This window comes from Clinocottus analis, unplaced genomic scaffold (genome assembly GCF_023055335.1).
Source record: "Clinocottus analis isolate CAN_PGR_092001 unplaced genomic scaffold, fCliAna1.0.p SCAF_3, whole genome shotgun sequence".
In the NCBI taxonomy this organism is placed as follows: Eukaryota; Metazoa; Chordata; class Actinopteri; order Perciformes; family Cottidae; genus Clinocottus; species Clinocottus analis.
Window position 1 is genome coordinate 11,198,730 of NW_027176042.1, and position 15,067 is coordinate 11,213,796.

General features: G+C 39.6%; 1 protein-coding gene across 1 annotated transcript in view; it reads right to left on the minus strand.

Moving 5' to 3' along the window:
- slc2a9l2 (solute carrier family 2 member 9, like 2) overlaps nt 1-13,958 on the minus strand; it is a 71,731-nt gene extending 57,773 nt beyond the window's left edge. Inside the window, exons 1-6 of the mRNA XM_068594220.1 lie at nt 13,817-13,958; nt 7,894-7,976; nt 6,533-6,634; nt 5,366-5,526; nt 4,002-4,126; nt 2,594-2,739 (exon numbers count right to left, since the gene is read on the minus strand). Of these exons, the coding sequence (XP_068450321.1) occupies nt 2,594-2,739; nt 4,002-4,126; nt 5,366-5,526; nt 6,533-6,634; nt 7,894-7,959 (600 nt within the window). The 5' untranslated portion in view covers nt 7,960-7,976; nt 13,817-13,958. The remainder of the gene's footprint in view (nt 1-2,593; nt 2,740-4,001; nt 4,127-5,365; nt 5,527-6,532; nt 6,635-7,893; nt 7,977-13,816) is intronic.
- Between the last annotated feature and the right edge of the window lie 1,109 nt (nt 13,959-15,067).

The window sequence follows — 15,067 nt, forward strand, 5'->3', positions numbered from 1 at the left end:
GAGTGCTAATTTGTTTGTAGTGTCACAGTAACAGCCTTGTACATTCAAGTGTCCTATTGTGTTGTTATACGTAATGGTTTTAATGAGCTTTTTAGAGGGCTGTACTCTACTGGGACAAGAGTGGTGGATTCATTTTAAAACAGTGTGTTATTATAATTATTGTTTGAGTTCTTCCTTTGTAAGGGTTAAAACGAAGTTCCCTTTAATCTGTGCCTTTTTTGATTAAATGTGTTACACAGCTTAATGGACGATATATTGTGATTTGTTTTTCAGTTAAAGATTTTTGTTGTTTCCTCTAGTGATTTGGTCTCCTGTAGTTTGTGACTCTTCTTCTGTGGTGCTGTAGCCCCCCCTGATGGTGTGACAAGTTGCAGTAAAACCAATTCGGTGAGGGTGATTATTTGGATGGCTTTGGATGAGTTGGCTCGCTGCTTGAGGTGGTAGGCGAAGGCCTTAGGGGGTTGATTGGGTGGTGCTTCGGGTTTTCTATTGTTTGTATTTGCTCCTGTCAGGTGTTATGCTGTTGTGGTGTTTTTGTTTGTAGTTTTCAAGTTTCCATTGAGTCTTGTCATCATGGTTTCTCTGTTGTAAATGTGGAGCTCCAGATGTTCTTCATCTCCTTTGATAGAGGCTTGGTTGCCATTTTGGTTAGTGGCTGGTGTATGATTTTCTTTTTTTTGTGTGTGTGTGTGAGTGGGATGGAATAAGATACAATGGTTTTTAGGATAATATTTAAAAAAAAGTAACAATAAGATTACAATAATAATGCAATTAAAATCAATTGTTCTAAAATAAGTGCTTGTGGTGATTGTAGGGGTGGGGTGGATGTAAGTGAGAATCTGTGTTTTTAAAAAAAACAACAATTTAGGAACATGTGAGGACAGCTAAGTGTATGATAAATGTGTTTAGTGAAGTGGCGGGCTGTCAGGGTCAGCTAAGCCTTCTCTGCTAGCCTAAACAGTTTTACAAAGTTATAGATATTTTACAATTAAAACATTTTTCACAAATAAACTACATTATTTTATTTATTTTTTTCCCTATTAGCGTATTTTCTCATTGCATTCCTCTGTTGCTTTGCTTCCAGCCTGCAGCGCTGCTTCTAGTGCAGCTTGTTTTAAGGAGAGCTTTTATCCAATCAGATTTCACCTTCTATGTCTTAATGGAAGTAGAGCGCCTAAAGCTAACCTTTGCAGATATAAGTACATAGGGACGTTGTCATGACTGTCCTAGTCTTCAACCAATCTTTGACGTGCCAGCGCCTGCGAGGTACCCTGGAAGTACGTCAGTATTAACATGCGCTGCGATTGGTCAGTGAGCCAGCGTGACTCGTCAACAGAAAGCTACCTAGCATCTAGCAGACCTCAGTAGTATTTAGAAGAGTTCTGGCTAAAACATAAAAGAAGTTATGACATTTTTAGTGTTTTGCTTGGTGTAGTTTTTTTCACACTTAATGGCTGAAGGAGGAGGAAAAAGGACTTGGTGGCGGATTTACTGACAACGCCTTTCTCACAGAGGGTTACGGGCATGTTTGACGGTAATGATCCCAATATCTACTGCCACTGTCGAGCTGATTTTAGCCTGAAAACAGATCAAAACGTATTCCAGAAACGCAAGTGGGAGGCTCGACTGTCCTCACTGGGGTCCATGGCCATCGAGAAGGACCTATTGCTTGAACTGAAGCGCACCGATAAACTGTACAACCACGTCATTGAACTGTTTGTTAACAAAGAGAGGAGGATGGACTTTGTCTTTAATTGACTTTTTGGATTTGGGAGTTAACCGAGTTGCTGGTAGGACGGAAAATAAACCACCACTTTATTTATACCGTCTGATTGTGTGTGTTTTTCCAGCTAGCCGGCTGGGGACAACCCAAGACCCTACAATATATTTGATCACCATTTATAACGTTGAGGATTTGAGTGAGTTTAAAGGACACAAAAAAGTACTGGTGTCATGAAAGCCCCATCGGCATTGTTGTCTTGTTATCCTCTCGATTTTTTTATTACCTAAAACTGGATTAAAGTTTTCATTTTTTTATCATCTTGACTCACGTGACCTTGAGCTCTGATTGAACAACAAAGTTAAAATGGCTACAGGCTCTACATGAATGAACAGCAAAGTAGTGTTTTCATGTGATGGTTTATTGTCCACTTGACATTCTCCTCCCTCAATAAATGAGATAAAACTAAAAAAAAAGGAAACAAAGTTCTGGGGATACATTAAAAAATCCTGTTCCCTTTTCTCGTGGCGGAGTGGGGTGAAGTAAGTCACAACGTCTCTAGAATTACAAATAATCAATTTTAATTGCCCTACAACAGCCTTAAGATGCAGCGCATATATGCAAGAAGCTGGCTCCTTATTAAAGTCAAGACACAAAAGCAATAATTTCTCTCATGACATACAAAAATGTTTTCCTGGGCTCCATCCAGGCTCCACTTTGTTGCTTCTAATTTGGACTCCAGTGATGGAAGAGACTGCAACAAGCATTATTTAAACTCCACCATTCAAAATGTTTCTATGTAGGCATAAAGGTAACATCACAACTATGACTCCCACATGGTCCTGTGGTCTACACAGTCTCAGCAGCACTGACCTGACCCAGCAGCTCAGGCAGCCCCAGCACTTGTCCTGTGAACACCCCAAAGCAGATGAGGATGGAGTTGAACTGGCCAATGGAACCTCGGATATGTCTCGGCGTAATTTCTCCCAGGTACATGGGGAGGACGCTGAGAGCTATACCTGTCGAAACAACAACATAATAAAATGCTATAAAAAAAGACAAAAGACCTACTGTACATGTCTCACTACACATGATGCCACTCCCCTCTCTACCAAGTGGAAAAATAAGACAAGCATCTATAGAGAAAGAGCTGTGATACCATCAGAAAACATACCTCTGTTTCTTTTAACAAAATGTTTAAATTGCATCAACTCTTTATTGTCTTTGGACAGAAATGCACTAACACAGAATACCAACGGAGGAAACCCAACACTGACAGTGTTCAACATCTATCAACATTTGACAAATGCTGAACTGACTTGAATGGTGTTGTGGTCTGTGCATTAGAAATGGGCCGCTTTGGTCGAACATTCAATCCTCAAACTACAGCTGGCAATATATCGATATCGTGATATGAGACCAGATATTGTTTTGGAATTTGTTGTCTTTTTCTGGTTTTAAAGGTTTTAATTACAGAAGATGTAACTTTCTGAACTTAAAATGTTTTTAACCACTTGTTCATTACATCCAAATTAGTGATATATGCAATGTATTTTGTAAAAGCATCCATGGCCAAGCCAACAATATTGTTGTAAAATCAATATTGAGGTGTTTAGGCAAAAATATTGTGATATTTGATTTTGTCAAATTGGATTCTGTCTGGCGATGTTTTGGTAACTACAATTTGATCTCCCGGAAACTTAATTCTGCAGGTCACGTCACCCACAATCACAAGGATGAATGAGCACTTCCTCCATGATTGGAGACATTTGCTCAGAAGGGAAAGTTAGATCTTTAATCAAAGTCTCGCTGGCAGCTCACTGATCACCAGTGCACTCGGGGCTGTCACGTAACACACCCTTGATATCTGCCAAGGCCCGTAGATATTTCTTTCCTCAGAGTGGCGTTCTACCACACGCCTGAATTCATCTTTATGATTTGCATCTTTCCCATTTATGTTCCACATGGACAAAGCCAAGTTTTTGATTTCATTTGAAGCTGCCTAAGTTGAAAATGATTCTCAGAGGTGGTGTTTAGTTACATCATGTAAAATATGTTTGGATGTTTGGAGGCTGCTGGATCTTTTCAGCTGTGACCTGAAGTTTAAAGATGCATATCTACATTATGGGAATTTTGATTTGATGCATTCTCATGAGCCCAATCACACCCAGAAAGTTAGTTTCTTTGTGCAACTTTGATAATGAAACAACCTAGTATACTGCCATGCTCTGTACTTGTTATACATTATAAAATTGTTGCCATTAATGAATGAAACACTTACCAGAATCAACCCCGATTATGAGCCGACCGATGATGAGCATCTCAAAAGATTGGGCCCTTTCCCCCAGGGTCAGCAGCAGAGCAGCCATTAGAGCGAAGCTGTTATTCAACAGCAAGGTTCCCTTTCTAATGTCAAAAAGAGAGAGAAACAACACATACAGGTACAAGTTCAAATGATCCTTACGCAAATGTACAAAGATTATTTACTCACTTTAGTTCAATTAGTCAAAACAAAATGAGCACAATAATCTTGTTGTGATATACTATCTAAATAGAAGAACCAATCACAGCTTGTTCATCTAAATAAAAATAAGAAACCTGTTTGTATTTATTAATATACAACATACACGTTATTTATGTAGCACAGCAGATAAAAACAAAAACAAATATAAACACAGATCATAAAAATGGGATAATAAAATGAAGTTAAAAATGTAAAATGGCAACATTAAATACTCATAAATCTAATAGATAAGGCTTTAAGAGAGGACATTTCAACACAGTGTTTGAAGCAATAACTAGCAGAGGTTCAAATAGCGTTTACAAAAATAGAGGATAAGAAAAAGACTGGTAGGCCAGTTTGTATCTGAGCCTCCTCTTCTCCTCATGACACTCAAACTCATGGTGCATTAATGCAGCCTACATTGTACATGCATGGTCATGATTGCTCACTTACCTTAACTAAGTATTTATTTAAACCAAAACAATGATCTTTCCTTCATCCTGAGATGTTCAGTGCCTACACCTAAACAGATGCTAACAAGATGGAGAAGCAATCCGAGAGAATATCACGAGAGCTTTGTGTCCCATCAGTTCTGCAGGTGATGTGGCAACAGAAGATAAGATAAGAAGAAGATAAGCAAGATGCTTATTACGATTGATGATATATGGTTTTTGAGAAAACACAATTATAATAATAATTCATAGAGACAAACTTTTGATTGAAATGAGTGTGTGTGTGTGTGTGTGTGTGTGTGTGTGTGTGTGTGTGTGTGTGTGTGTGTGTGTGTGTGTGTGTGTGTGTGTGTGTGTGTGTGTGTGTGTACCTAACAGATGTGCTTTTAGAACCTCTCGTTTACAGCACCATCTCTTGATCCCTTTCCTTTTCTTTTGTTTACTCTCAGTTCTGCTTGTTGAAATCCTGGTGAGGAAGCAGCAAGAATTGCCAAACAACTTCACGATTAAATAGGCATAAGGCAGAGGAGGTTTAAACTTCGTCCAAGCAGTTGCAAATAGACAACCGATCAGGAAAACAGACACCTAAACATGTGCCCATCATAGCAATAAGAAGCAATCATAGCACCGACTGTTACATCCGCATTACTTTAACAAGACTTGATGAGAAGTGCAAGGAAGTTGACGCACCTTCCCAGCACTTTGATGATTACGGAGACGGACAGCGCTCCGAGAAGGCCTCCGATGGCAAATATGGACACCGTGACGGACCAGAGGAGGGTGGCCGTCTCCACTCCAAGAGGCTCCCCGTATCTTTCAATCCATGTCTTGTTGTAGAAAGCTTTAATGTACTGTAATAGAAAAGATACATGGGAGAAAGACAACTTTTAAATGAATGGCAGTTCATATAACAGACTGTACGCTGCCGTCATGCAATACGAAATGTGTATATATTAATTGTTTAATATGAAACAAGGCTGTAAGCTCGCACAAATTTACATTTAAATTGGCTTTATGATCTAAATCCTTTACCTTGTGAAGTATAAATATGTATTCTTTTTCAAATTAATATCTTATCTAAGGAGCACATTTCCTCCACTTCAAAAATGTTTTCATACATGAATTATTACAATCTCAGTAAGGATTTACTGGTCCACAGCATGCTTTTGAATGAAGAAATATTTATATAAAAAAAACAATGGAATAAATGGATATAATATGCGGTGAAGGAATGCTGGTATGTAAAATATATTGAAAACGTCTCGTTCTAATTCAACCTGATGTCTTTCCTCCTTTATCTGACGGAGGCCCTGTACTAACAGTGGTGTATTCAGTATATTATCTTTAATTATATCCCCTCTTCCCCATCCTGGGGTCAAAGATAGGATAACGAAAAATGTAATAAATCAAACGTTAAATGCAAAAAAATATTTTTTTTTAAGTTTAAAATTTAATAAATGTTACAAGCACTAACTATATCATAAAATATAAACTTGCTATTTCTAATGAATCAGTCGACCATTTAATCTAAACTTAAATCAAAATGTTTTGCTTCTGTTGAATGTGTCGTTAAAAACTGAGAAACTATGAAACCTTTAATCCAGCAGAACCCCTCCCTTCATGTATAATGTGCATCCCACTGTGTGGTAGGCAAACAGAAGATGTTGTTTTGCCCAAAAAATAGACATCAAAGACTCTAGAGCAATGAATGCACTTTGTGATGGGGTTTATTTAGTGTCAGTTGCACGGTCTATAAACTGGGGAATGTGTGAATTTTGCGGTGTTGAAATGAATGTTTATTGATTTTCTTGCAGTGTTAACAAAAGGGAGAGACATCAATGGTGCAGTTTGACTCACAAGAGCTGGAGCGTTGACCACAGAGAGGTTGTAGCCGTAAATGAAAGACGACCCCAGGGCACCGAAGAAGGCCGCGCTCAACAGACAGCCTGTGACTGGTTGCTAAAGAGGGAGTACACAAGGTCATGATAAACAAACAGCCAGGAACAGGCAGCACTCAGATATTTGTTGATTGATGTCGAGGTCGGACCAAAATTGTGGGAATTCAACAAAGGATATTTACAGGAATCGAAGCCAAGAAGCTTGGTCATTCCCTTAATTTTGCCCTTAAGTGTGTCACTGATTACACAACATGCATGCTGTGTTTGACATGAGGTGACATGTTTGGAGAGCAAGAACTTAACTAAATAGACGGTATGCTGTAGTTGTCATTAAAAATAGATGATAGTAAATGATAGCACCAAGAAATGGTTCTATTATTGGAGTCTAAGGATGCTGTGTATAGTGCCGGTACACAAAATGAATAACAAGACTAAAATTATAAAGTTAATTCCAGCTCATAATGATAAAGAGCCGGACAGAACAAAAACCATCAGGGATATTTTGCTACACAGACACAAGAAGAAAAGCTGTCAAGAACTCAAAGCATGTAAACGCTTCAGGAGAATGATTTTCATGTAATTTCATGTAACTGAACCAATGAGATTATAAGATATCATGTTTGCAAATTTGACATTTAGGCCAGAAGATGGTCCATCCATCCATTTTCAGCTGCTTATCTGGGGTCAGGTCGCGGTGGCAGCAAGCCCAGCAGACCGGCCCAGGCTTCCCTCTCATCCGCAACACTTTCCAGCTCTTTCTGGGGGTCCTAGGCTAGCCGGAAGATGTTTTCCCTCCAGCGTGTCCTGGAAATCCCCCGGGGCCTCCTACCAGTTGGACGTGCCTGGAAAAACCTCTAATGGGAGGCGTCCAGGAGGCATCCGAATTAGATGTTTGTGACCATTAGGTGAGGGTTTGAACGTAGACCGACCAGTAAATGGAGAGCTTCGCCTTCCGGCTCAGCTTCCTCTTCACCAAGACAGACCAGTACAGCACCTGTTTTACTGCTGCAGTCGCACAGATCCACCTGTCGATCTCTCGCTCTACCTTACCCTCACTTGTAAACAAAACCTTGAGATACTTGAACTACTTTGCTTGGGGTATGCATTTTGTCCCCATCTGGAGGAAGCAATGCACCGGTTTCCGGCAGAGCACCACTAAGATTTAGAGGCACTAACTCTCATCACTTCCTGTCTCTGTCACATCATAGCTGGGGAATGTATGACACAACATGTCACGCAAGCATCAGGACAGGGCTGTGTTCAAACGGTTTGATTTAATGCATTACAAAATATGTCTAACGGTACGTTAATGACACTAACCTGTTCAGAGGTCTTCAAATCGCTCATCTTGTGCTCTGCCGGCTGCTTTTTAGGTGGTTTGTGCATCTTAAAGTTTCAGCAACCTTGAATGAGAAATTCATTTCATGTTATACATGACTCCTTCAAAATAAGAATAAGAAGACAAGGCACATTTCACTACAAAGATGGGGAAGTGGAGATAATTATAGGAAGCAGAGAGTGAACCATCTGTTGAAAAGGAAACGCCAGTGCCTCATTATGCTGACATGGGCATACTGACACACACATGGGGACGCTAATACAAGAACACACAGGATCACCCACAAGACAAAGGCAACAAAGTCAAATGAGTTTTACCACATGTAAAAAAAGACTGTCATATTAAAAATGAACAGTCGAAGCATAGCGTCAGTTTGAAGCATTGTATTTTTACCTAATTTCTAAACATAAAAAGTCCGAGTGTGCTGCATCACAGTGAATGATTCACTTACGATGGCCAAGTGCAATATAGCAAATTAAAAGCTGGAGTTTGCCACCTAGTGGTTGTCTGAAAAGTAACACTCTTGGACTGCAGAGATTGTATAAAAGAATGCAGAAGTTGTATAAGTGCCTGGAGGACTTCAAGTTCATGTAAACGTATACTTTAGGCATAGTTTCTACCAAACAAAGTTGGTGCAAGGCACTGCTCCTTTAGTTCTGTGGATAACATTTAAGATTCCTTACAATACTAACAGACCATGAGATTGAGGATAACAAAACAAATGAAATCTTTTTCACCAGACTAAATGAGAAGTATCAGTATGGAAATACTTTCCCAAGCACAGATTGTGTATCCAATATGTTCAGGAAGACTACTGGCCAACATGACCTAGATATAATAGTCAGACATTGACACTGACAAATGATTAACTTGGATAAGCCGCTCATCCCAAGTTCTCTTTCTAATGCAAACTTTGAGAATTGGCTCCTTACATTAAAAACCATGGCACCCACATACGGGTGTTTTTCATATTTTTTGCAAATACAACATATAAATCGCAAGAAAATATATTGATGTTGTACATCAAATTAAACACCAAAGCCTTTGCTACGAGAATCAGTTAAAAAAAAAACGCCATTTAAAAAAAACTCAAACAGAAAGAAAGATAATCATAAAAGTATAAAACAAAAAAGCCCAAAATCAGCATGTTTCCAGAACCAGCAACCCTTAGCTTGGTGCTCTCAGAAAAAACCTGATGTCCAGAAGCAAGACAATTCCACACAGAGAGTCCACACATGCCTTCAAAATCCTTCGACCTCAAATAACCAGGGAGATATGAGCCAAAGAGCATAGAAAAATGAATTGCTTTATAACCAGCAAATACTGCTTACCTTTGTTTTTACAGTGTGGTAATTGTTAATTTGTGTGCTTGTTTTATTTTAAAAGGAAAATCTAGGTTGTTTTGGGAATTAAAAAAAAATATATCTGAATTTTTTAATCTCTTTTTTCATGCCAAAATGTGATCAAATGTGAGCCCTCGCTTGATTTTTTTTCTGTACTAAATCCTCTAACTTTGTTCTGCTTCACTTTATCAAAGTGAAACAGTGCAAAAATTCTATTAAAACTTTCAGGTAGGATTTGGGAGAAGTTCAGACCTTGCGAATGCATTATTTCAAGGTAAAAATCATGCTAAAAGTGCTTTTTTTCTAGGCAGACCTGAAAACTTTACATGACACACTGTGCGTCATCTTCATTTATGCTTAACCAGTAAAACACAGACTGATATTTACACATCTGAGCAAAATTTAACATACTTTTTTATTAACACCAAGATTATTCAAATAGCATAGTGGTTGCAGAGACACACCCATTTTAGTTTGGGTATGTCATTTTCAAGCAGCAACCTAAAAAGAGGGTGTGTGTTAATGCTAGACTCTAACCCCACTCTGAAATGTGTTTTCAACCCATGGTCTTGTGGTGGCAATTGCTCCACAGGAAATGGTGTATAGGGTTCAGAATACAGCCCTTAGGCTGGCTCCTCCCCTAACCAGTCTCCTTATCAGCGCCACCTTAAAAAAAAAAATGCACCTGTTAGCTTGGCCTTATTCCATTTCAGCCCCTGTCCTGGCCCTGTGGGAGCTCCCAGTGACAGAAACACTTTAATTTTTGTTTAAGTGAATATATATACATATATATATACATATATATATACATATACATATACATATATATACATATACATATACATATATATATACATACATATACACACACACACACACACCAATGTTACAGCCTGCCTATGAGTCTAGGAGTACACAGGCCTAACATATGTAGAAGGGAAAGTAGCTTTGGAAAGGGTGTAACAAATGGAAACAAGGCAGGCGAAGTCAAGTAAGCGGCAATAAATAACATTTATTGGCAGCTGGTCAGGTAGACAAACTAAAACAGAAGCAAGGCCTCAGGGTCTCAAGGCCAAAACAACAAACAAAACCCCCACACTAACTAGAACACATTATTCTTACCTAGTTCGTCAAAAGGAAAAACAATACTGACCTCCCTGTCTAGCAACAAAACAGGAGAAAACAGAGGGGAGAACAAAAATGGCAGAGAACCCCTACGCAGCTTCACAAAAATGACACAAAACTGTAGCCTGCACTCAGACTCCACATAAAACAGGTCCCACAGCTCAAGGAGGAAGGAGAAGAGCCCGCTAAGCACTGGGCGTCCATGTATCCAGCCCACTGATTTGGCTCAGGTGGGGCACAGGTGAACCCAATCTGCAGTCATCAGACAGCAAGAGGGAAGAGTTAACTCAGGGGGCGTAACACCCATATATTAGGTGATTCATCTGCTGCTGTGTTGACTCTGTTTGACCTATTTGGCCCGTGTTTTGCCTTTATCTTGTCCGCCGTGTTGTCTCGGTTTGATCTGTGTTGCCTCTGTTTTGCATGTTTTGGCTGTTTATTTGTCTAAATTATTATTATTATGGTTAACTTTTACAAAACATTTTTTTGTTTCATATCAGTAACGCAGTCTAACAAACATATCTGAAGGTTATTGTTTATATTTCTTGGGTTGTGATTCCCCAGGTGGTAGTGCTGTTGGTTCCCTCTCATTTTGCCCCTAAAGCCCCGCCACAGTCTGAGCACTGCACTGGCTGGATGTGTGAGAAATGTTATTGCCGCTGTTATTTTATACTGTCTCGCGTTCAGATTTTCCTTCGGAAGACGAGGATTTCTGGTGTCAGTAGTTCTGTTACATTTTGGGTCAGTTGCCTGTTCCTATGTTCAGCTGCCAATCTTAGCTGATCTGTAGTATGGTGATATGCAGTCTTCAGCCTTTTCTGACGCTCAACTACCCAATTGTGGGTGGAGAATGGAGACAAATTGTTGTTTGTGGTGCCAAGTAAAAAGTCAACAGGTAGCATTACTTTCTTGTTATGGTCATGCAGTAGGTCATGCAAGGTGCGGTTGAATCTCTCACACTGACTATTACCCTCAGGGTGGTATGCTGTGGTGCAGCTTTTTTCGATCCAATATATTTTACACAACTGTTTTTGAAGCCATACATGGAAAGCCATTTTCCTTTCCAAATCCAAACTGCAGAGCTAGCTTTCTGATTTGAGGTCGGATGCGCTTACGTGAATTGGATAAACATCTGTGGTGACGAGAACATTCTCTTGCCCATCACCACCTCCCCCCAGGACATTGAAGTCAAAGGCCAGAATTTCTCTTGGCTTCTGCCATTGGGAAAACTTGCATTGCCAAAGTAGTGACATGTTCCTGAGTTGGAATCTGTGGCCCATGCTTTTGTTTCCAGATCATGTTGGATACTTGAATGCCATGGGGTCAATTAAGATATTGAGTCATATGTGGGCGGCCGAGACAGAGCGACTACATTCCTATTCGTAGCGCTTGGACGATATTTGCTTGCTCATACTGAGAGGAGAGTAGAGGGTAGTCCATCACAGACACCTCATGCTCCACCAGTGTAGTGCAACCTAAATCTCCCTTTCCTTGAATGAGCACACCTGACTAGAGCATACTTATTTAATAGTGGTTTCCCTTGCTGCTCTTTTTCTGATGGCAGGGTATGCCATGAGGCACTCGAGTGATCAAAAGTTAAGCTACTGTCTGTCAGCAGTGATGGATTGCACCAGAGCCATGGCTTCCCCTCTCATATCCAAACTAACAAAACCCCGTCTCAACCACATACAATGTGCCCAGTGGGGTGTTAGGTTTGCGCCATGCATCCTGTGTGCATAGCTGTTGTCAACCAACATTGACAACAGATGTCTCACCCTACCTTGTTTATTTAACAGCCAAGTCTTAGAGGTCAATGTTGAAAGACTCTACAATGAAATGTAAATACTTTTACAAAATAACATTTCCTTGCAATGTGATACCATGAAGCTGGTTTAATTACTGGGGTCTTGTCTGATAATCGGAAGTGCAATACATAATATATACCCAAAATCAAATGCCAAACGATGTTTATTGACAATGAGTCCTCTTCATCGCTGTGCATGTAAACACTGCAGACAGACATGAGCACAATAGTTGGCTCAAGGGTCATGTGCATCGGTAATAGTAAAGATATTGTGGTGTTTATCTTGAGCAGAGATGACATAATCATAATCACTGAGCCTAAGTTTAAATTGTCAAGATTGGAATCATAATGTACAGAAACCATAAAAAGTTCCTCAGACCATATAAAAGTATACGTACAATAAAATGTTCTTCCAGCATTTCCATGCTCCATGACTCTGCTGTATTCCTTGCGGCATTCCTTCACCACAATCAATGCAACTGGCCGAAGTCGAGGAAAGACGTCCCCAGATCAGATGGTTAAAATTAAAGCAACAACAGAGCATATAGCTACTCTACCAGCTGTTGAGACCCGGCTGCAGTTATCTTATATAAATATGTAGCATTGAATTCTAAGTTCCTGATAAACGGAGCAACAGCAGCACTCTAGACGAAGAAGAAAAGGTTTCTGCTACGAGTGGAGTTATTGAAGAGATTGGTCTTCACTCCAAAAAAAAAAAAAACCCTCTCCTCAGGCAGCTTTTTTCCTGATCAATGGCCGCTTTATTCTCCTTTGGCTTCACGCAAATTATATTGTTGAAACTACTGCCTGCTGGCAGCTATCGTTATTACAAACATGTGAGTCACATTTCTGCTGCACGACGATTGAGCAACTGGAAGAGTATGGGGTTTGGGACATTAATTGCCATTGGGGATCAAATATAGCCAAGTAAGCAAACCTGGGGCATTCTTTCTCTCTTTACACCCGTAAAGCCCAGGTAACAGAAGTATTAAGTTTCCCAGGGTGTGGATAGACCTTTCAGTGTAGATCATACATGAGCAGAGTGTGCCAAACCATTGAGAGTAGTTGAAATCTTGTTTTTGTCTTATATGTATGTTTCACATTTTTGTAAAACATTAATGCAGCATATGATCTGAGTGCTCTATTTATCCTCAGCACATTTCAAAAGCTTTCCACTCCAGATTACATCTTTTAATTTCCATCTACTGCATTTTATACATTATGTTCATTTGTGCAGCGCTACAGACAACTGAATATTATAATGTACACTTTACATAATGCATAGTCTACTGTCATGTCATACAACACTGCCAATGTTAAGTTTTACTGCCCTTGCGTCACGTGTCCTTAATAAATTGTCAGTTAGAGCCACACTATACAGTCTGTCGACATTACAAAGTTATTTCCATAGCACATATGCCAGATTTGTTTTATTTCAAAGATTACTTTTTTTGGCTGTTGCTTCGAACTGATGTCAGCACCTGCGTTAAACATTGACTTTCCTACTGTGTCAGTGACGTAGTTACCCGCAGTGGACCTTTTATACTTCTGTGACTCTGTACACACCACAAATATATATTAGATAGCAGAATAATTTATTCTGTAAAAAGCAATTAGAGAAAGCTAACTCACCAACCTCTCAAGACGTTCACCATCCAAAATCAAGATATTCTTGCGGATCCCACAACAAAAATAACTGCAGGCACATCATTTGAAAAAACTAAACCATGCTCACATGAGCACTAGCTGGCTAACTTAATTTACTGCGGCTGAACATAAAGGAGGCAACCTTTTCCTTCGGTCAACCAACTATGACGTTTGGCTGGTAAAGTTAATAAATACACTTGTCATCTGTCGCTGTTGTAATGTATAATCCCTGTATCTGTAGTTTAGTCATTTTCCCGGAAACATCCAATAAACCCTTCATATGTGTACATGTTGTTCTTTGATAGAACGTATATTAGACTTTTGAGACCCTGTCATATTTATGGAGATGAACTAAAAAAAAAAGGCGTGGTGTTCCGAATCACCACATCAGAGGAATTTGTCTCGGTGGGTGGTGCATCCATTAGACAACAACAATCAACACAGCGCAATGAATAGAAAAATTAATTTTACAATATAAAAAAAGTGCACAGGCAAACAGATATTAACAGATAGGCACGTGTATGTGATATGTAGTGCACTAGGCTTTGTTAATGAGTCCGACTACTGACGGGAAAAAAAAATGTTGGTGTAATGTGAGGTTTTATTTTGTGTCCAGGGTGAGAGGGGGCCTGCATGATGTTCAGAATAATGTGTCTTTTTTAGTAGAATTTTATCATCTCCTAGTGGCTGCATTTAAACAAAAAAAGTGTGTCCTCTTACCTTTGGAGATTCTCCTACAGGTTACTCTGCCAAATTCCAAAACTAAGGCACATTTTATCTGCTTCTATTCCTCGAGTGGCAGGGTTGAAGCACATAGGGTGCAGTTAGCCAATCAGCAGTTTATTGTTTGAGGGGGAGGAAGAGCTCCTCTGATAACCTTTACCCTTTTTTTCCACGATAGCAAACTGTGTGGAAACATTGTGGGAGAAATATGGCCCGTTTGACTATTTTTCTTATTTGGCTATGTTACGTACAGTGTTCTTTATGTATTGTATTGTATTGTGTTCTGTTTTGTCTCCCCCTCCTGTTCATTCTCATGCTTCACAGACGTGCACACCTGGTTCCAGTCATCAAATAATCACACCTGTTCCTGATCACCAATCAACCATTCCCCTATAAAGCCCGGTGTTCGATCAGCGAGGGTGTTGGTCGCTTTTGGTTTGGTCAGCGCTCAAGCTGGTTGAGCGCTGACCGTGTGGGTTTGATACTGCTTTGTTTATTGCTTGGGTTTTGGTA